Source organism: Gastrolobium bilobum, unplaced genomic scaffold (genome assembly GCF_033153095.1).
Source record: "Gastrolobium bilobum isolate Gb01-03AN ecotype WA unplaced genomic scaffold, APGP_CSIRO_Gbil_v1 utg4866, whole genome shotgun sequence".
NCBI classification, from domain to species: Eukaryota; Viridiplantae; Streptophyta; class Magnoliopsida; order Fabales; family Fabaceae; genus Gastrolobium; species Gastrolobium bilobum.
The window spans coordinates 162,574-184,729 of record NW_026896414.1 but is presented as its reverse complement, the minus strand read 5'-3'; the positions used below and the strand labels follow the sequence as shown (position 1 = coordinate 184,729).

At 35.8% G+C, this 22,156-nt stretch overlaps 1 protein-coding gene and 1 non-coding gene across 2 annotated transcripts; one reads left to right on the top strand and one right to left on the bottom strand.

The window, feature by feature from the left end:
* Positions 1–15,452: 15,452 nt before the first annotated feature.
* Positions 15,453–15,559, bottom strand: LOC133299594 (small nucleolar RNA R71). Its single transcript, XR_009749953.1, has one exon. It is a non-coding gene; the product is annotated as a small nucleolar RNA R71 (small nucleolar RNA).
* A 4,443-nt stretch (positions 15,560–20,002) lies between these two features.
* On the top strand, positions 20,003–20,759 carry LOC133299593 (signaling peptide TAXIMIN 2-like). Its single transcript, XM_061499063.1, has 2 exons — positions 20,003–20,302; positions 20,553–20,759. Exons 1-2 carry the CDS (start codon positions 20,193–20,195, stop codon positions 20,674–20,676), a joined length of 234 nt encoding a protein of 77 aa, XP_061355047.1. The 5' UTR covers positions 20,003–20,192; the 3' UTR covers positions 20,677–20,759.
* Positions 20,760–22,156: the final 1,397 nt, after the last annotated feature.

Below are 22,156 nucleotides of genomic sequence, written 5' to 3'. Positions count from 1 at the left end.
TTTGGAGTTGGCTGCGATTGTGTTTGCTTTCAAGATTTGGAGGCATTACCTGTTTGGCATGCAGTTTGCAGTGTTCAGTGATCACAAGAGCTTGAAGTATCTGTTTGATCAGAAAGAGCTAAACATGAGGCAGAGGAGATGGATGGAGTTTCTGAAGGACTACGACTTTGAGTTGAAGTACCATTCTGGCAAGGCCAATGTGGTAGTTGATGCTTTGAGTCGGAAATCCGTGAGTCTATCCATTTGACGATGGGTGACTTCGACCTCATAGAGAAGTTTCGAGATCTGAAGGTGACCACCTTGTTTGGGGGTTCACTTCTCGAGATGGAAACTGTGGGAGTCAGGAATGAGCTTATGGAGAAGATCCAAGAGGCACAAGTGTAGAGAGAATGTCTCGACTACGTAAAGAACCAAGACAGTGTGTCTTGGAATGAGGATGGACTTCTGTTGTTTCAGAAGCGTGTTGTGATTCCTCGAGGTCCTTTGACCGAAGAGGTTATGGCGGAGGCCCATAAGGGACAATTTACTGTTCATCCTGGTGCTACAAAGATGTACCAAGACCTGAAGAGAAATTTCTGGTGGCCAGGAATGAAGAAGGACATAGCTGTGTATGTGTCCAAGTGTTTGATCTGCCAGAAGGTGAAGATTGAACACCAGAAGCCGTCTGGTAAGCTTCAACCTCTTGAGATTCCAGAGTGGAAATGGGAGAGCATTTCTATGGACTTCGTTGTGGGTTTGCCGAAGACTCAGGTTGGATGTGACTCGATATGGGTCATTGTGGACAAATTGACAAAGTCTGCCCATTTTCTTCCAGTGAAGGTGAGCTTCACTACAGAGCAGTTGGCCAAGCTTTACATTCGCGAGATTGTGAGGCTTCACGGGGTGCCCGAGAGTATCATTAGTGATAGGGACCCGAAGTTCACATCTCGGTTCTGGGAGGCGCTGCAGGGAGTTTTTGGTACGCAGTTGAGACTGAGTACAACCTATCACCCTCAGACTGATGGACAGACTGAGCGGACTATCCAGACCTTGGAGGACATGTTGCGGGCTCGCACGTTGGAGCAGGGCTCGACATGGGATAGGTACCTTCCATTGGTGGAGTTTTCGTATAACAACAGTTTCCATGCTAGCCTGGGCATGGCACCCTACGAGGCGCTCTACGGTAGGAGGTGTCGGACACCTACCTGCTGGTCTGAGGTTGGGGATCGTGAGTTGTTTGGCTTGGACTTTGTCCAAGATACCACCCTGCAGATCCAGATGATCAGGGAAAAGCTGAAGCAGGCGCAGAATCGCCAGAAGAGTTACTACGATGTCAAGCATCGCCACTGGAGTTCAGTGTGGGTGAGCACGTGTTTGTGAGACTTTCACCTGTCACCGGTGTTGGACGGGCACTCGGAGTAAGGAAGCTGAGCCCGCGCTTTATTGGGCCATACCAGATTCTTGGTAGAGTAGGACCTGTTGCCTACCGGCTTGCCTTGCCTCCGAACCTGGCTAACATCCACGACGTGTTTCACGTGTCTCAGCTTCGGAAGTACATAGCAGATCTGTCGCAAGTGGTGCAACCTGATGATGTGGAGGTTCGGGAGAACCTAAAGACTCCTGTTGGACCACTAAAGATTCTCGATCGTGGCGAGAAGCAGCTGAGGAGCAAGATCATTCCGATGGTCAAAGTGCAGTAGACCGGAAGAACTCCTGAGGAGTGTACTTGGGAGCGTGAGGACGAGCTTCTCCGGCAGTACCCCGTGTTTCGACCAGCTATGTTTCTGATTTTGAGGTCAAAATCCTAAAAAGGTGGGGTGAATGTAAGAACCCGCACCGTTAATTAAGGTATTTAATTAATTAATTATGAGAAAATAGAAAATGATTCCATAATTGACCCTAATAGTTATTATGAGGTTTTAATAATTATAGTAAGTGATTAAGAATGCTGAAAGTCGCTTTTCGGAAGAAAAGTGCAGATACCGGTTCTGCTAGTCGGTATAAATGCGTACCGAAAAAGTATCCCGAAAAATTATAATAAGTGCATGATAATTACTAGAATAATATGTAGGACTTGTAAAATGAGTTTCAAGTCCAAATAATGAGAACTGGTGCTAGAAACCGATACTGGCTATGAAAAGTGCGTACCGGAAAGGTACTCCGAAAATTATAAGTAAAATATGATAATTCTTGTAAAATTGAGTAGGTTAAGAATCCAAAGTTTGGGATTAAAATGCTAAGCGTAGCAATTAAAGCTAATATTGTGTGTTTATTGGGTAAGTGACTATAAATACCCTTATTAAGGGCACATTGCCCTAGAAAACTGACTCATGCGTGAGTGTTAGGAGGCTGGTCAGCTGCTGGTTTCTTGCCTCTGGTTTCTCCTCCATTTGTGAGCCAAGTTGCCACCTTTGCTCCATTTCTTCTCCTCTTTGAGTGAGTAAACACTTGGTGTGAGTAAGAGTGACCTTGGGAGAGTGTTAGAGGCTTTGTTTCTGAGTGTTGGGGGTTGTTTTGTGGTTGTGAAGGGGCTGAGTTGGTGGTTTGTGGTGTTGGAGCTTTCTCCTTGGCTTGTGAGCTTCAAAGTGTCAACCTTTGTGAAGAAAGGACCCTTCTTGGTGTACATTTTCGTGCACAGTGTTGAGACAGAACCATTAGGAGTTTCTTGTGAGCTCCAAGAGCCTTCATTTCTGAGTTTGAGCTTGGGTAAGCTTCATCACCTTTGATCATGAGTCTTTGAGCTTAAAAATGGAACCTTGATGCATGTAAAGGTTAAAAGATGATAACTTAATGTTGGGGTTGGTCAAACTCACCTAGAAATGCATGTTTAAGTGTCTAGAATCAGTAAAAACCCAACCTTGGAAGGATATCTTCACGAAATGCAGTTTCTGCATTCTGTCATCCGGATATCTGCCCGAGAAATATCCGGATATGTGATATCCGGATATGGGATTTGGATATTCGGATATTGGATATCCGGATATGGGAATCTGGATATCCGGATATGTACAGTAAAATATCCGGATATGGTCCAGAGGAATATCCGGATATTCTGGGATTTCGTAGAACAGTAGCTGTGTTGTGTGTACAGTAGGCTATTGGGGGTTTGTGAACCCTAGATTGATGAAGTTGAACTTCTGTAATTAATGAACTAAGTCCGAATCAAGGGATTAAGGGCTTATGGCTTGGTATGGAGCCTTAAGACGTAAAACGTAAAGGAAAGGCGTTGTCTTTAAGTTATATGCTTGTGGTGCATTATTATTGATATAGTATTGGTCCATAACAGATTGTGAATCTGCTGTGTTTGGACTTTGAGCTGTGGACTCTTGGCTTTGGGTGTTAGCTTGTAAGGTAAGCTTTCGTGTCCTCGGTTTAGCCATGTTGTGGTTCCACCATGTCCCATGGGGGTGTGGTTGTATGCATGCTGTGTTACATGCTTTGAATATTTGAAATGCTGTTGAGCTTTATGTGTAATGGCTTTTAATATGCATGTGTTGTTTCATCTTGACGGTAAGCCTGAGTATGTGGCGTCATACGATATGGTGATCCGGGGTGAATGCAAGTGGCGTATTGCACTATGTGTGGGTATTTGGCGTATAAAATCCTGCATTTCTCTGGCCAGTACAATAGAATTGACACACATGACATGATTATCTGCTGCATTGCACTGTTTTAGAAATGATATTGATGAACTGCTTTTAAACTTATAATGCACATGTAAGTGAGCTTGGGGTGGAAGATCCTTGAGGACCCCTTGTCTTACTGAGATTTCTTGTTTAGAGATCTCACCCCACGTTTGGGGAATGCTTATTTCAGGTTCAGGTAGTTTGGTGACTGATGCCTCTGGCGGCAGGAGGCCAGAGCTTAGCTGATTATGATATTATGTTGTATTGCTGCCATGACTGGATTTGGATGCTGTTTATGTTTTTCCGCGATTTATGATTATGTTGTTGTTGAGACTGATGTTGGGCGTGTTGCCTTATTTGAGTGAGCATGGGGATTGTCCATGACACTTTATGTTATAACTTTTAGATTGGAGTTGTATAACCTGCTAGTTGGTTCGGCCTACTTGTGGTAGTTCCGTGATTTCTAGAGACACACTTTTATTATCTATGTTATGAGGTATTTCAGTTAGCTGTTTTATTGCAATTGCATACAGACGATGTTTTATTAATTGATTAATAAGCAAGTTGGTAATGATAATGACATCATAATTGAAAAGAAAAAGATATTCCGCATTTTAAATTAAGCGCTGCTTAATACGATAGTATGATAACATTACCGGATATATACGGGGTGTTACAGACCTCTACAATGAAAATTGAAAAATCCCTAAATTTCTAGTTCCAGGTGATATATGCAAGCAAGTAAAATGGTATTTTGGATTGGCAATGCGTATAGTTCAACTAGGAATCAAGGATCATATAACCTCATTTGAAAAGGCTTCAATTCGAGTCTTGTACGCGCGTTGCCAATAATATTCCTTGATAAGCAATATGTGAATATCATTGTAAGTTCTCTGATTGATTGATATATGTGACATGCTCTTGTCTTGGAATGAGAGAGCCTCTAATCTCTTAAACTTTCATTCACTAGAAAAAATATATATGATATGTAATGTCTTAAACCTTTTTTCCCCTCGTTAATGATTCAAACTTCATGCATTTTATGTAATACATAACTATGTTTTTCTTTATTATTTATTTGCATAATTTTTATTTTGAAGCCATCTTTATCATAAACTATAGTAGTATAGCTTTGCCACGCAAATCCATTGACAACCATGTCGAATGAAGATGATATTGAAATCAAATTGGACCCTGAACGCTTGCACAGTTACCACCCTCTCGGTCAACCCTTCGGGTTGGCTCATAACCCGCATAAAATAAGCTGGGTTGGGCTGACAAAAATGAGATGACAACCCGAGCTAACTCAAAAAAAATTGAGCCAACTCGCAGGTCAAACGGGTCAGCTCGCGGGTTATCCTTTTTTTTAAATAAAAAACCACCACTGTTGAGCCGCCGCTACCATCTCCACATCCACTGACCAACCATCACACCACCACCAAGACCCATAAGCTTCAAAACCCCTGCTCCACCAGCTTCTTTGGCCAACAACCACCGCGGGACCACCACCATCACCGGTCCAACAGATCTTGAAAACCACCACCGGCAAAGACACATCCTCACTGTCGAATAGCAAACCACCAACTCCTTACCATCGAATAGCAAACTAAACCCCACACCAACCTGTCATCTTCTCACAAAAGACCACCACTGCATCCTTCTCCCAATCCCCACAACTAGTCCAGACCCAACCACCAAACTCATTCACCCATATTGAACCATACCTTCTCACAAACCCCACCATCGACAGTCACAAATACCCTCACCGTTCCAAATCCCTTCCTCCATTATTGTCCAACACCACAGGCCACCACAACACTCAAAGATCATGGCAACCACTTGATACCCCTGGTTCACCTTCCTTCACCACTAAGCTCTTTTCCTTTTAACACCATTGTGCTAATCTCTCTCCTTAGCCACTATTTGACTCACCGCCTAAATCAAAACCCGTAGCTTCCCCACCACTGTGCTATTTTTTTCCAAATTTTTTCGAGCTAACCCGCGAGCCAACCTTAACCCGGCTTGGGTCGGGTTAGGTTGGATTTCCTGGCTCATTTTTTTTTGAGCCAAGCCTAACCTGACTCATTTTTTCGGGTTGCAAATGGGTTGGGCCGGGTCGAGCCGGGTTGGCCCGTTTTGCCAACCCTAACTATACATATCCATTAAACTCCAATTTTATTATTTGATTTTGAGTGTGGTTAGCTTGTACAAACACAATTATTTCTTCAGTGTTTGTTGATTGAGGGTATGAGATCTTAGTATTGGAAAGGTAGCCCATTGCCTAAGAAATTTAGGTGGAAGTGTAAGTTGTCCAAGAGCTGTAATCTTGGTAGTTTTTGTTGGAGGTAATGAGTTTGTGAGAGAAGGGTTTAGAGGTGTTTGAAGTATTACACCAAGAGAAATCAAGTTTGAAATGATTAACAGTGTTACCTCCAGCTTAGGAAACCCTAGAGATAATGCAAGCTATTGGCTCTAGCCCATATGGACCCAAATAAACATACTTTCATCTATTGGGCTTGTATGTGAGTAGGGGTGTGCAAAAAAATTGGTTCACTTGCCCTACCCTTGATCTGACCTTGATCTAACCTATAAATACCTATTTTTTTAACTAGGTTCAAATACTGACCCACTTTTATTTGTGTCAGTTTTAGACCTGACTTGTTTTAATAATTACCCATTGACCCAAAACTTGATCCACACCCATTATGTGAAAAGAAAAAGAAAAAGAAATCACAATTATGGTTCTCTCTGTCACATTCTTGCACTCCACCGAAGAGGATCTCCCATATGCTTCTCGACTTTTCTTGTGCTCAATCCTGAGCTTCTTGATTAATTTAAATCCATATGGTATGATATGCCTGAATACCTGATTGATGCCATGTTTTGCTATAATGATCTTTGTTATTGGCTATGGATTTAACTCTCTGATCCTTCCAACACCGCCTCCTTCATTTCATAACAAGCAGTAGATTTCCCTTCTCTCTATTCCTTCGTTTTTTATTTTATTTTAATGGCTTTTACATCGTAGCTTTTCTGGTAAAATTTAGGTGCATTGTAACTAAGAATTTTAATAAATGACTCGCATAATAATCTTGAAGGCTCGCTGCCGATTGATCTCAGCAAATTAGCAACTACATCTTTTTCCAATTTTTATTTGAGTCATTATGTGTGGAGTTACAATTATTACTTTAATGAAAAAGTTTCTATACAACCATTCGACCTATATAATATGTCGCTGTTTATCAATCTAATGCCTTTACATTTTCTATTTTCTTTGTAGTTGATAACTAAAATTATATATGTACAGTTATATTAGCCAAGAGTTGCCTTAAACTAATTGATCTTTCCCTAGTAATAATTGTATAATTTGGGTTTGAATTTATGAATTTCCTATCAGTAGACATTATGTAATTTTATAATATATTATTGTTAAAATTAGTGATTTGTCATCTTAAGATGGGAAGAGCGTTCTCTCATCCTTTACTTTTCATTAATTTTCACTAATTTTGATACCCCCTTTGGCTTAAAATTACATTCCTTTATTTATTCAACAAATATCAAATTTATTATAAAATCTATATATTTTAAAACAAATAAATAATTAAATTACATGAGTTTAAAAAAATAAATCAATAACTATAAAAAAAATCAAAATAAAAACATGTTTTGAAACCAAGTCAAAGATGGGTCAGGTCGAGTTTGACCCACTTCAAAAACCAAGTCAGACCCACTTCAGAAATCAAGTCAGGTCAGATCCGACCTGGTTCAGAACTAGTTCAAAAAAAATCAAACCAAGTCAGACCTGACTTGGATCAAATTAAACTAGGTCGGGTCAAGATACTTGACCTATAAAAACTAAGTTGGGTCGAGTCGGCACAAAAACCTAACCCGACCTGACCCATGCACACCTCTATATGTGAATATACTATTAGACTATATAATTAATATATTCAACAATTGTAGTGGTTTGCACAAACACCCATAAAGTTTGATCAATAGTAGGCAATCATTACGGTGATTGAAGGCTGGACGTAGGTCATAATGGTTATGACCGAAACAAGATAAATTGAGTTTGCACTTTCTCTAACTTTATCTCCTTTACTTAAGCAATAGTATACTTAAGCATATTTAGCTTCAAATTTGTTGATTATAATTTCTATGTCTAAATTATTATTCATTACCTTTTATTTATCATGAATCATAATATATCTCTAGAAATTATTTTTACAAAAAAAGTGAAACATTTTGTAAAAAGTTTTTAAAACTCAATTCATCCTGTCTTGAGTTTTGATGTCACTTGTCTAACTATCTTTTATAATAATTTAAATATTTATATCAGGTAAGATTAAATATTCTTAATTTATTTTAATTTTTCTTTTGATATTTTAAATAAGAGTTACATGTCTTTTGATATTTTCTTTTCAATATTTTTGTTATCAAGTGAAATTTATGTGATTTTTACTAAATAACCTGGATTCATTCTCTATTAATAGAATCAATATGGGATTTTATCTAGTGATAAAAAAATTATAAAAAGATAAAAATTGTGTCTACAATTTCTTAAACATTAAAATTGAGGTAAATGTATTTCACCATAAAATTACACTTTTAAACATTAAAACTGAGAGAAATAACTAAAGTCGTGTGTGAAACTCATTACTTAGTAATTTAAGTCCTGTTTGATGCCCATAATTTCATTAAAAATATTAAAGACATAACTGGTACGAATTAGATGTGGTTGAAACTCAAGGTTTTGTGCATCTTGAACCATTTTAGAAAATAAAATTAAAGTTGCACCACTTGAGTAAAAATCCCTATTATTGTTTCCTTTAAATATTTTAAAAGAATTAGAAATGATTCAATAACAGTTAATTCATTAAAATAATTTTTTATTAATTACAAATTAAACTTTTTTTCGTTGAAAAGGGTCAGGCCGCCCCATCCTAGGTTTAGAAAGCCCAACTCACCCCAACTTAGACTAGAAAAGAAAGAATGATGCTAATAAACTAAGAAATAAAAAACAACAAAATTCCATGAACAAAGAAATGTTAAATTACATTCTTGGGAGGGGGCTGAACCTTTAGCCATCACTGTTCCCCCGCACTCCGGATTAGTCCCATAGCCGGCTCAAAAAGTCGAAGCTCGTGGGGATACCGGAGGGAGCCAACTCGTCTCAAAGAGATAATTAGGGTTGGGTAACTCCAAAAAAAAAGAAATGTTAAATTAAGAGTAAACTCTTATGTTGGTGATACAAGGTTACTTACGTAATTATGTTGGTTCTAATTTTTTTTTTATCATTTTTATAGAAATATAAAATCATTAAGGTAGTCTCGCCCAATAATTTAAATTTATGAATTGAAATAATTCTTTACATTGTATCAGAGCCGATGTGATTAATTGGTCATGAATTTGATCATCACCGCCCTATTTTATTAATAAAAATAATTAAATATTATGGAGTTTCGTAAAATTTGTAGGTTGAGCCTGATGCATAATCCATTCTTCAAATCCAATAAATTTTCTAGCAAAACGGCGTGCTAGAGAAAAATAAAATCATTAACCTAGCTTCACCCAAAAGTTTAAATTTTTGAGTTGAAATAATTATTTACAATCATTAATTTAATTTATTAAGAATGTAAAGTATGATCGGCACTTTAGCCCCTAATTTTTTTTTACATTAATTTAATTTCTTAATAATACAATGTATTATTAATTTAATCCCTTAAAGTTGCCATCAAGTCAATCTCTAAATAAGGACTCTTACAGCCATTTCTCTCATTCTAACAAAGAGGGACCAATTTCGTGACATTTGCATAATTTAGGAACTAAAATAATAATAACAATAAAATTTCAAATACAAAAATGATTCCAGCAAAATGAATGCTATATATAGTATATACCTTCATGTAAAAAGCAACTATTTGTTTCACGAGTTCCATGAGATTATCTATAGGGGCCTCTTCACTCTGTAAAAGGACAAAAAAGCAAGCAATATTTCAAATAAACAGGAATTGGAAAACAATCTGAGCGCACAGCTTGACTAAATTTATAATAATTTTTTTCATATATAATTTATGGATTTATCCTATAATGCACCGACACTGACACGGAACACGACACGTCGACATGTTAATTTTAAAAAATATCATATTTTGATAAGTTGTGACACGTTTTGATATTAAATAATATTTTAACATATATAATAGGGAAAAAAGTTTCCGATGTTACTTTAGATAACTTTATCTAATGTTCATCGAAACGACGTCGTTTTGGAGTTGAAAAATTAAAAAATTAGAGTGATAAAGACTATTATAACCCTGAAATAAATTAAAATTAAAAATACCATGATTTCCGTCCCAAAATGACGTCGTTTTGATGAATATTAGATAAAGTTATCTAAAGTAACATCAGAAAAAACAAACCCTATATAATATAATTTATATTTAATACATATATAATATAATTTATATTTAATACATATTTAATATATAGCAGCCTATAATAAGTTATATAACCAATCAAATATTCAAATTTCATAAGATAAATATAAACAAAAATAAATTTTCATACCTTGTTAATTTTTCATGTAAATTTCATAACAGAAAAAAATTGATTTTTAAATTATTACTTTTTATTTTTAGTTAATAAAATAAAATTAAGAAGTAAAAAAAAAAAAACGTGTCAGATGCGTGTCAGAGCGTTGACCGCGTGTCGGAAAAGTTGATTGTGTGTCGAAAAAATATGTCGAAACGTGTCGGAACATTGATCGCATGTCCTAAAATATTGACTTCATGTCGGACGCATGTCAGAACGTGTCAGAGCGTGTCCGTGTCGGATACGTGTCCGACACGCACACTTTGACAAAAATCACGTATCGGTGCTTTGTTGGATTCATCTATCACTCGACAAATTTAATTTGAGTTGGGTATAATTACAAATTTTTCGTACCAAATTTTTAAACAATACTGCATTCAGTTAACACCACTGACACAAATTCTAATAAATAAATAAAAACTACTACACACTAATCAAAAAGACCCTTACACTCAGTGTTGAAAAAACCAGATCAAACTGGCCAAGTTGACCCAAAAATTAATAAATTGGTGACATAACCAATTCAGGTTTTATAAGGAATCGGACAAGTAATAGAATCGGTGCAAATTGACCAATTTTTATAAAAATCGGTGATCAAACTGATTCAAATTAAATAGGACAGGTCATGGCGCCATGCATCTTTATTTTAAAAAAACAAAAAACAAAACAAAACAAAACGATGGTCGTTTAACGAGATGGGATTATCAAAATTTTCGATCTAAAACACGCGAAGTAGACACTGCCTCTGTAGAGAAGAAGAACCACAGCTCTGTGCTCGTCTGCGAACGCCATCGCTGTTGTTCCGCAGTTCGAGAAGAAGACATAAACAAACAGGGATATGCATATTAGTCATAAACATATTCTCCTTGTGTTTGTTCTTGAACTTTCCTTGACGATGTTGTCTCTTTTTTCTTTTTTCACATAATTTTTGGTTTTTTCCTATTTTTGGAAAAATTATTTTCATGTCTGATTTATTCATCTTCTCTGATTATATATATATATGGAGAATGATCCGTTTACAAATTTTTTTTACAAATTACACTAAGTATGACCGGTCATATACTCTTGATTAGAGTATATACTTAGTGTAGTTTGTAAACAAAAAATTTGTAAATATACTTCCTCTGTATATATTGCGAATCTTAATTCTTAAGGTCGCAACCCTGTTCTCAATTTTAATTTCTAAATCATATATATCAGCAAACAGACTATGTTTACCAACCCCGTTCTCTTCTGCCTTACGTAATGGAATTGATTCCTAGATGCAAAAATTAAGTATTACTATCCCGTAGTTTAGAGAATCCAGCTGCTCCCGCCATTTTTTATAGGCAAAATAATTATTTAATTTTACGTTAGATAACTATCTCATGTTCTTTTCACGTCAAAAATTGTGCCATCACTTTTTATTTAATGAGTGGTGAGTTCTATCACATCATATGTTTATAATAGTAGATAACTATCTTCAACAACATGAAAAATATATGTTTGAGTATGATATTATTTTGAAACTGATATTATTTTTAACATATATTTGAGTCGGTTTGCGGATTTTAAGTATAAAATATATGTTTGTATATATTTATTCGGGTCAAGTCCGGAACTGATAACCCAATAATCCAATTATTTCAGCTGGATTAATAATCAGGTCAGGTTTAATACCAATAACCCAAAAGGCTGAGTGCAAGTGCCAGAAAAGAAAACACATTTGGAGTGTACCAAAAAAAAAAAAAGGAAAACACATTTGGGACTCGTGAGTTTAGAGCATATAACACTACAGCAGAAGGAGGTTTAGGATTTCCTTTCGTTTTTAATGGGCCATTATCCAATTCTGAACAGGGCCCAACAACAAATGTTTTTAGGCTCCTCGGGAAGTTCAACATCACATTACGGTCCATTTGATGGACTGTTGAAAAAGAAATTTTATTGTTTTTTTAAAATAATTATTTTTTTACAAAAAATCACAGATATTTTTCATTTGAAATTGTATTAAAAAATATTTTTAACTAAAAACTATCGGCTTAACTTTTTTTCCTTCAAAATCCAAGAGTCTTGGCTTAAAAATATATTATTTTAGCTTTTTTTTTTACTTTTTTTCTGCCTTCAAATATACATGCAAAGTGAAAAATATTTTTATTTAAAAAAACATTTCCGTGGATAAAAAGCCCACCCAAAGGGCTAACCTAAATAAAAAGTAAAAAAGAGCGGATAGGTACATAATTATAGGTTCCCAATCTTAGTTATGGGGTTGAGGCATGGTTATGGGATTTATGGGCTCATTTGGTGGATAGAATATGATATGAGCATAATAAGATAACTTACTATCCTGTATGTGATGTACCCTGAATAGACAGTCTGATAGGATTATATTATCATATCTTGTGTTTGAAGTCAACCAGATAGCGTCAGGTTCTGATATAAATAGACGGTAATACCCTTTATAGCATAATTCTATGTATTTTTTTAATATTCATGAAGAAGAAAGATGGTAGCATGAGATTGTGTACTGACTACCGGCAGTTGAATAAGGTCACGATTAAGAACAGGTACCCTTTGCCCCATATTGATGATCTTCTGGACCAGTTGAGGGGTGCTTGTGTGTTTTCTAAGATTGATCTCCGGTCCGGATACCACCAGATCCGGACTAAACCGGAGGATGTGCCTAAAACGAATTTCTAATCCAGATACGGACACGTTGAATATTAGGTAATTCCTTTTGGGCTTACTAATGCCTCGATGATGTTCATGGATTATATGAATCGCATCTTTAAACCCTACCTGGATCAGTTTGTTATTGTGTTCATCGATGATATTATAATCTATTTGATAAACTTTTGGTTTACCATTTTTTTAGGCTAAATTATACAAGAATTATGTAGTAGATTGCATGTAATTCAAGGTTTTACAATAAATAAATCATAAGATAGGAAATTGAGCTGACGTTTTGAATTTCTTTGCATTTGGAAGGTAAAACCATGCTTGTTGGTGCTAAAAAGTGATGAAGAAATCATGACAAAAATTTGCGGCTCAATATGGACCAAAGGAAGCCAAAGTATTACAAATCAAAGGCCAGAATAGCACACTCGAGCGCACAGAATGGACGCTCGAGCACATTCAGGCAGGGAAAACAGCTAAATTGAAGAAATCCAGGACGCTCAAGCGCACAAATGCATGCTCAAGTGCCCAAAGATCACATGAATCCACCATCGAGGAGCACGCTCGAGCGCACAAATGGACACTCGAGCGTGTGGGGGCAGACAATTTAAGGAATTTTGTGCTCAAGAGAGCGCTCAAGCCTCCAGTAGCGCGCTTGAACGCCCAAATACGAATCAGTCAGCCCAATATTTAATTAGATTTGCCAATGGATACAAATTTGTAATATTTTTAGAGATCCATGGGAAGATTTGATGAGGGATCATAACAAAAATTCAATGCTCAATCTGTCACCCAATCTGCAAGATCTTAAATAAAAAGGGAAGCAATTAAAGATGTGATTGCAAATTTGATAGAGATTCATGAGAAGATTGGATGGAAAATTAAAAGATATAACTTCAATGGTTATAAATAGGGGAGCTGAGGGTCAAGGAAATGAGACTTTTTACATGAATTCACAAGTCCAGAGAATTACATAGAGACCTGAAGGAGGAATCCTGTTGTGGAGCGAGGGAACACTGAGGAACCAAGTCAACATCACACCAATGGAGGCTTGGGGTTCTCTTTTCTTTACTATTGTTTTTGAATTCAGTATGCTAGGCTAGATTTTTATGTAGTTAGGGGTAGATGGAACCCAATTGAATCTTTATGTTTATGAATTAAATTGTCTCTGAATTCTTTTCTTTTTTATAATTGAATAAATTTATCTGTTATTAATGTTTTCTATGAGTTTGCTCCTTATAGAATGACTTTAGGGAATTGTATGACAATAGGGATGTTGGTGCATGAAGCCTGATTTGATAAATTTATCATAATCCTTGTAATCTAGGGATAGACATATGGTAATTGTGCAATCTTGGAATTCTTGATCTTAATGCATGTTTTCTTGGGGAATAACCGGGGAACTAGGGTTCTTTTGAGATCACATAGATTTTGGGTAACAAGGAATTGAGCCCTAATTAACTTAGAAAGAATTGATTGGCAATATATTAAGAAAAGGTTCTTGACTGTTTAACTTATAACATAACGAGGATATTGGGGGAAGTCGAAACCCTAACTACGCTTGTTTTCACATTTTTAATTAATCATCATATTTTTCAATTGTTTCTTTTGAATTCTGATTTTTTTAATTGCATGTTAGTACTTATTCTTAATTTTAAATTCTTCAATTACAAATCTCTTCATCTTATTCTTGATTGTCCAACTAAACAGCGATTAGCGAACTAGTGCTTGAAAATTCGATCCTCGTGGGAACGATCTCGTACTCCGGTACACTTTATTACTTTACGACTGGTGCACTTGCCGAGTTGCAAAAAGTTTTTGGCGCTGTTGTCGGGAATTGGATCCTTCAACATAAGAAGTAACTAATTACCTTTTAGATTGGACGTGTTAATTTTCTGCACTTCTTTTCATACTGCAAAAACATTTTCTGCATTAAAATTCTGCATCAATTTTCTTCATATTTTGCATTCATTAATTTTCTGCATTCATTTTCTGTTTTTATTTTCTGTTTTCTATTGTTGCCCTTTTCTGTTTTACTTCGCCTCTTTTCAATCTTAGTTTATGCGAGATACTCTTAACCCACGGATCTTGCAGTTTAATCTTGAGATAGAAAAGACAGAAAGGAAACTCAGAAAAAGTGCAAAGGAAAGAAAAGCGAAAGAAGCAAAAGAAGCCTCAAGTTCAACGGAACCAAAGGAGGAAACAATGGCTGAAAACAATGCAATTCAGAACCCTCCAAGGACGTTGGGAGATTACATGACCTCAGCTCGAGTTCCACAGACGGCGAGCATTGTTAGACCAACCGTGGATGCTAACAACTTTGAACTCAAGCCGGTGCTGCTACAATTAATTCAAAAAGATCAGTTCGCTGGAGGAAGCACAGAAGATCCCTATATTCATCTTGATAACTTCCTACTCTACTCTGATACATTAAAGATGAATGGAGTCTCACGTGACGCCATCTTGCTTAGATTATTTCCATGCTCACTGAAGGATGATGCAAGAGCTTGGCTGCAATCACTGCCTGAGGGAAGCATCACCAACTGGGATGACTTAGCAATGAAGTTCTTGGCCAGATTCTTCTCAGCTTCAAAGATGGCAAGGCTCAAATCATAGATCACTGCTTTTGAACAAAAAGAAAGTGAATCTTTTTACGAGGCATGGGAAAGGTTTAAAGGACTGCTCTGAAAGTGTCCTCAACATGGCATCGAAGCATGGGAGAGAGGAAGAATCTTCTTCGAAGGAATGACGCCAAGCACAAGAACATTGGTGAATGCTGCAGCAGGACGATCGTTGAAAACAAAAACTCCAGAGGAAGCATTGGAATTGTTGGAATCTTTAGCTTCTCAGGAGTATGACAATGCTCCAGTCACACAAAGGAGAGCAGGAATCATGAAACTTGACGAATATGATGCAATCTTGGCTCAGAATGAAGAAATACTGCAAATTAATAAGAAACAACAAAAACAATTAGATGCTCTTACAAAGCAATTTAATCTTTCTCAAGTTTCTTCTGTTAGTAATTCTCAAGTTATTTGTGGTATTTGTGCAGATGCTCATGCAACTGAAGATTGCGACTACATGAGGACACCTGAAAAAGCTGAGGTCAATGGAATCTGGTACGATCAAAAGAACCAGAACAATCCAGGGAGGAACCAATATGAGAATAACTACAATCAAGGGTGGAAAAATCCTAATCAACACTCAGGGTTGAGTTACAAGTCAAACCATCAGCTGAATCCTCCTCTGCCACTGCAACAACAACCCCCACCACAAGGCAACACTTCAGAGTGGGAGAAAGCTTTTGCACAGCTTTCCAAGACCACATCGAATTATATTCAGAATGCAAATGCCTTTAGAGATGAAACAAGAGCTTCATTCCGGAATCAAGAAGCTTCTATCCGAAATCTGGAAACTCAGATTGGCCAGCTGTCAAAACAATTTGCTGAAAAACTCATGGCACCTTTCCAAGTAACACCGACACGAACCCAAATGCACAATGTAATTCAATTTTCACCATAAGTGGGATCGTGATCAACCTGTGAAAAAGCTGCTAGTTGAAAAGAAGAAAGAAGCTGAACTTGTAGTTGTCAAGGAGAAAGAAGAAGATGCATAAGAAGCTGAAAAGAGCAGTCCAGAAAAGAAGCTGCTCAAATGGGAGAAAAAGAAAGCTCTGGACAGGCAACCGAAGTCGGCAGATCCGTCTCCCTATGCAAGAGTCTCATATCCTCAGCGGTTGAAACAAGAGATCCAGAAACAACAATACACCAAAATTTTGGACATATTCAAGAAGCTGCAAGTTAACATTGCTTTCGCAGAAGCCCTGGAAAGCATGCCCAATTACGCAAAATTCATGAAAGACCTTCTGTCAAAGAAGCGCAAGCTAAAGGAGTGCGAAACAGTGGCCCTGACAGTGGAATGCAGTGCAATCATTCAGAAGAAACTTCCTCCTTAGCTGAAAAATCCGGGTAGCTTCAGTATTCCTATAGCCATATGAAATATTGAAGTAGGAAAAGCATTATGTGATCTGGGAGCAAGTATAAATCTGATGCCACTGTCCATGTGCAGAGCTCTAGGAATTAAAGAACTGAAGCCAACTACTGTTTCTCTCCAGTTAGCGGATAAATCGATCAGACGACCAGATGGGGTAATTAAGGATGTTTTAGTTAAAATTGACAAATTTATCTTCCCTGCAGATTTTTTAATTCTGAATATGGAAGAAGATGTCGAGATTCTCTATTGCTTGGGAGGCCATTCTTAGCCACCGCAAGAGCAATGATCGATGTGGAGCAAGGGAAGGACCGCCATATAGAGACGAGTGCACCACCGCCGTAACCACCCAAAAAGGTGGCTTGACGCTCCCTCACACTCTCATTCTTTGCTGGTGGCGGCCACTCGCAGCCGATTGTGGCGGCACGTGGAGGCGTGTGGAGGCTCTGGTGGTGGCGATCCACCCACCGTTGTGTTCGTCTTTCCGTCCTCTTTCCAACCATATATAGATCGCCCAATTATGAGATCAGGAAGTCCTCGAAAAGTCTTTGACAGTGCTGACTGCGCATCTTCCTCGCGGTTTCTCGATCTTGAACTTTTACAAAATATTAGAAAAATACACAGAAATTCCTAAAATAAATAAAAACAGCAAGGAGGAAACCTAATCATATGGGAGTAGCCTCCTTGTTACAAATCGAGAAATACATGAGAGACCTTAACCATAGATTAAAACATTTTTACAGATTAAAATTTAAACTTTTATGAAAAAGAACTATAATGAATTAACAACATGAATATCAATAACAGATACAGAATAAAGGTGCCATATTTTCAAAATCACATAGAAAAATAAATAAATAAATCAAAACTGATCTTAATCCCCATCACAATCCGGCTCTGATACCACATGAAGGTATATCACCAGAAACGCGGAAGCGTATCGTACCGATGCGATGAGGAATGAAGACACCGCTTTGATTACCTGGGGCGAAGAAGCGAGCGTGACGATTTCTCACCTTCAGTTCTCCTTGTCAAGCCTCACGATCTTGCAGCAACGCACCACGAACGGTCGCAATTCCGCTCTACCGTTGATCTTCCAGGCTATGACTTAAGGGGATCATGGGGTCTGTGGGCAACCGTTCAGATGATGAACATCTGCCTCTTTGGTGTGTTTCTGATGACTGTAATCCTAGGAGGCACAAGGGAGAAAAGATTGTTTATATATTCTGCCCAATCCAAAACTAACCCTAAGCTTCATGGGTTAAAATTGGACTTTGGGCTCACTCTCACTAAAACTATTAGGCTTAAGTGAAAAGAGCATACTAAACCCAACAAGTTAGGCATTATTTATAATTATTTAGCATTTAGATTTTAGTTATGATCACAGTTTTACTCATTACGTTTTATTATAGTTGTAAATGCTCGCGTAATTAAAAGAAAAAGTTTACTAGTATTTTTATAAATGAACTGTTGTGATTGTAACTGCGCTTAATATCATAATCAATGTTAACAATACCATTATACAACGGGCTGTTACAGGTAGTACATGAACATTAATAGCATATGTTCGACATTTATGACGAAGTTTCCTCTGTTTATAGGCCTTTGACATTTGATATTTCCTCTCGTTCTCTTCTTTTTCTGGTTCTCTCTGTTACTTTCATCCTTCTTTGTTAGTTCTACAATTTGAATTTTTTTTTTTCAAAATAAACAGAGTTGATCATTTTCATTTTTTACTGAACCGAGGGGGAAAGCTGTAAAGAACCTTGGGATACACCACCCCAAAAGCTAGCTCAAAGGGTGAGAGTGCCCAAGGCCTTATAAACTTCACATTAGTTGCACATACAACCAATGTGGGACTATATATCTCAACACGCCCCCTCACACGAGAGCCCATTGGGCTTGAAGAGTGGACAATGCAACAGGCCCAACCTACCTGTGCTAAGAAATACCACAAGAGAAAGTAGGGGGCGGCGAGGCTCTGATACCATGTAAAGAACCTTGGGATACACCACCCCAAAAGCTAGCTCAAAGGGTGAGAGTGCCCAAGGCCTTATAAACTTCACATTAGTTGCACATACAACCAATGTGGGACTATATATCTCAACAAAAGCATTGATTAAAGGAAGCTTTTTCTTTGAACCATTTTTGTCGTTATGCTTTTTTTTTTTTGGGAGAAGGACAATCTTTTTTTTACTTAATTTTGTCTTTCTATCATATTTTGCTTTATTTTGAATGTACTTTAATTTATATTTGGCAGAGAAAACATTTGGCCACACTTGTGTGTGTCATTGTATCTCTTCTATGTTCTCTGCTTTGGTTGAATAACAACAAAGTATAATAAGTGGAAAAAATCAATGTTCAAACATACATAAAAAAGTAGGTGTGATCTTATTTTTTTCATCTATTTTCTCTTTTGGTGGGTTCCATCCATTTTTTTTATTTGTTATATGAGATAATTTTGTCTCTTGCAACATGAGAAACTACTTTTCCATGTTTTTAATATAAATACAGAGATTATTGTTTCTCATGTTGTAAGAGATAATTTTATCTTCTACACATATAAAAGCATGTAGGACTCATATTTTTTTCTCTCTTCTCATAGAACCCACATACTTTTATGTATGTAAGAGATAAAATTTTCTTATATAAAATGAGAAATATTAATCCCAAAAATATATTATGTGTTAAATCTTATTTACATATAAAGCATTAAATAAGGATTCAAATACCAAAATATAGATGTACTTAAGAAAGAACTATTCTCATGTAATACATTATTAGAAGAGTTTAAGAATGACAATAATTACTTTAAAAGTTAAACTTTTCAAAAATGTATTAATAAATAACTAAAAAAGGACCAGATGATATAAAAATAAAACACCGTGAGATACAAATGATTTTTCAGATCAGCAAAAATTCTTTCTTTCTTTGGGTTAATTTAAAGTTTCGTAATTTTAGTATCAATAAAGGTGTCTCCCTTGAACCAAAGGGTGAAAAAACTAACACATGAACCACACCTAAAATTCTTGCATTTTACGTATAATAGATTATTAAAATGACAAGTTGGATACTCAATGCCGAAATAAAAATAGTCGATTAATAAAGTTAATTAAAGAGAAGAAAAAAAAACACAAATCCAAAGTCAACGTTTGGAAAAAGGAAGTCATTGGAGTTCTCGTCACGATGGGTTTTCCCTTGGGAATTACATCCAAATCAAGACGCTTATACAAAGATATTCCACTTGATCTCTTCATTCTTCTTCAGATTTAGATCGCAGAGAAACAGAATCCATTTTGACTCAACAATTAAGACAAAGACTACAAAGAGAGCGAGAGAGAGAGAGAGAGTATGGAAGACGAGTTTTGCGAATGCAGGCCATTGGGTTTCTTGGTTGGATTACCCTTCGCTTTGGTGTCGTTGGTTTTATCTCTTGTGGGTGCAATTATCTGGCTTCTTGGGTATGAAACTTTTTCTAATTTCTCTTCAATCTTATATGCTATTGTTTATCTCTTATCTTATGTTCCGTTTTCCTTTATTTACAACATTATCTTCAATATATATATGCTTTGTGTTCATTAATCCAATTAATGTATCTTTCTCTTTTTTTTTTTAATTTTCTTTTTTCGCTGATTGGTTGATATATAGTATATATTAATTCATGAATTAATTAATTACTCGTTAACATGAGTTGTGATGATGGAAGTGTAGGTCAATATCGAGTTGCTTGTGTCCATGCTGCATATGCTGTGCAGAATTATCCAATGTGGGTATGAGTCTTGTGAAGCTCCCAGGTCGTGTTCTTAGATGGTTCATTAGCAAGATTCCTTGTTAGAGGATACATATTTTGTAGCCCCCTCTCCTTTTCTTAGTAATGAGTTTGACTCGTTTGTACTCCTTCTATGCTTTTTTTGGGGACTAGCCTCATTTATGATTCATGTTAGTTAATTGAATGTGTTCTTCAATGGCTACCTCTTTTATTATATTTGGTTTATTCTTTCTATATATAGGGAATAGAAAGGATGTTTCGTGAACCTAAATTTGTTTGCGTGCGTTCTAATAATTAAGCTGATGATTAATTAATTGATTGAATTTAAGATAAACAAGTTTTATTTATATTTCTATTAATCATCTAAAAATTAAACAAGTCTTACTTTATCACAATTGTTAAGAAATGAGACTAAAGTCTTGTGAAATACAATTCTTATCGTGCCAAATTAGCTTTACTTGGTTTGGACCATGTTAATGGACTTATAGGTGAGTTTTAGTTGAACAAGTTTAGCCAGTGGGTCAAATAATTCTCTCTCCCTTCAATATCTTTTCTGAGTAATAATTTTTATTTTCTATTTTAGGTTTGCGAATTAAACATTTTTCACCATATTTTTTCCAAAACATATTATGAAAAAAATTTATTTACTCATTTTTCAGCAATTTTATCTACTCTTTAAGTGAGTTAACGTCATGGAATATCTGTTTTGATCCCGCTTTGAACATTTGGTTAAGACTTAAAAAAAAACAAATTGAGTTGACCCATTCTAATAATGTCTTTTATTATAAAAATAAATGATTTAATGTCTCTTATCTTGTAAACGATAATTTTATCTTTTACACACATATAAAAGTATGTGGGACCCATGTTTTTTTTCTCTTTTCTTTTTACATGACCTCACATATTTTATATGTATGTAGGAGATAATTTTATCTCATGAGAAACATCAAACCCAAAAATTTAAATATAAATGTGCAACAAAAATAAATTGAATCCAACATATGCACACAGTCGCAAATTTATTAAAGTGTGGTATGTGATAGTGTCAGGTAATTACTTGGTCGAAAAACACGAATGATATGATATTTTAATAAAATATATAAATTTAGATACTATTCATAATCAATTCATAAAATATTAAAAATAAAGGATGTTTACAGCATAAATTTAATTCGATTTATATCAATATAAATATATTAACATATATATATATATATATATATATATATTATGTACAATTATACAACATTAAATCCTATTATAAGGTTTTCATTATTTATTATTTACTTTTAAAATATTATAAGTTTTAAAATATTGTATAAGTTTTAATATATTACATCAACTTATAATATGTGAACAACAACCAAAATTACATATGTTTCCAAATAAATTATTCAAATATAACATTTCATAAAAAATTTGCTAAAATATCACGTTTTAGAATCCGTTATCAATTATGTAAGTATAATTTGTCATTTATGGCTTAGACAAGGATTTACTGTCAAAAGTAGCAAGTCCCTATCTATGCGACATGTGGTAAAATAAT

Bases quoted from the DNA above. Each gene is read 5' to 3' on its own strand.
- LOC133299593 (XM_061499063.1), top strand. From the start codon at position 20,193: ATGGAAGACGAGTTTTGCGAATGCAGGCCATTGGGTTTCTTGGTTGGA. The intron at 20,303-20,552 runs GTATGAAACTTT...ATGGAAGTGTAG, and splicing joins GCAATTATCTGGCTTCTTGG to GTCAATATCGAGTTGCTTGT.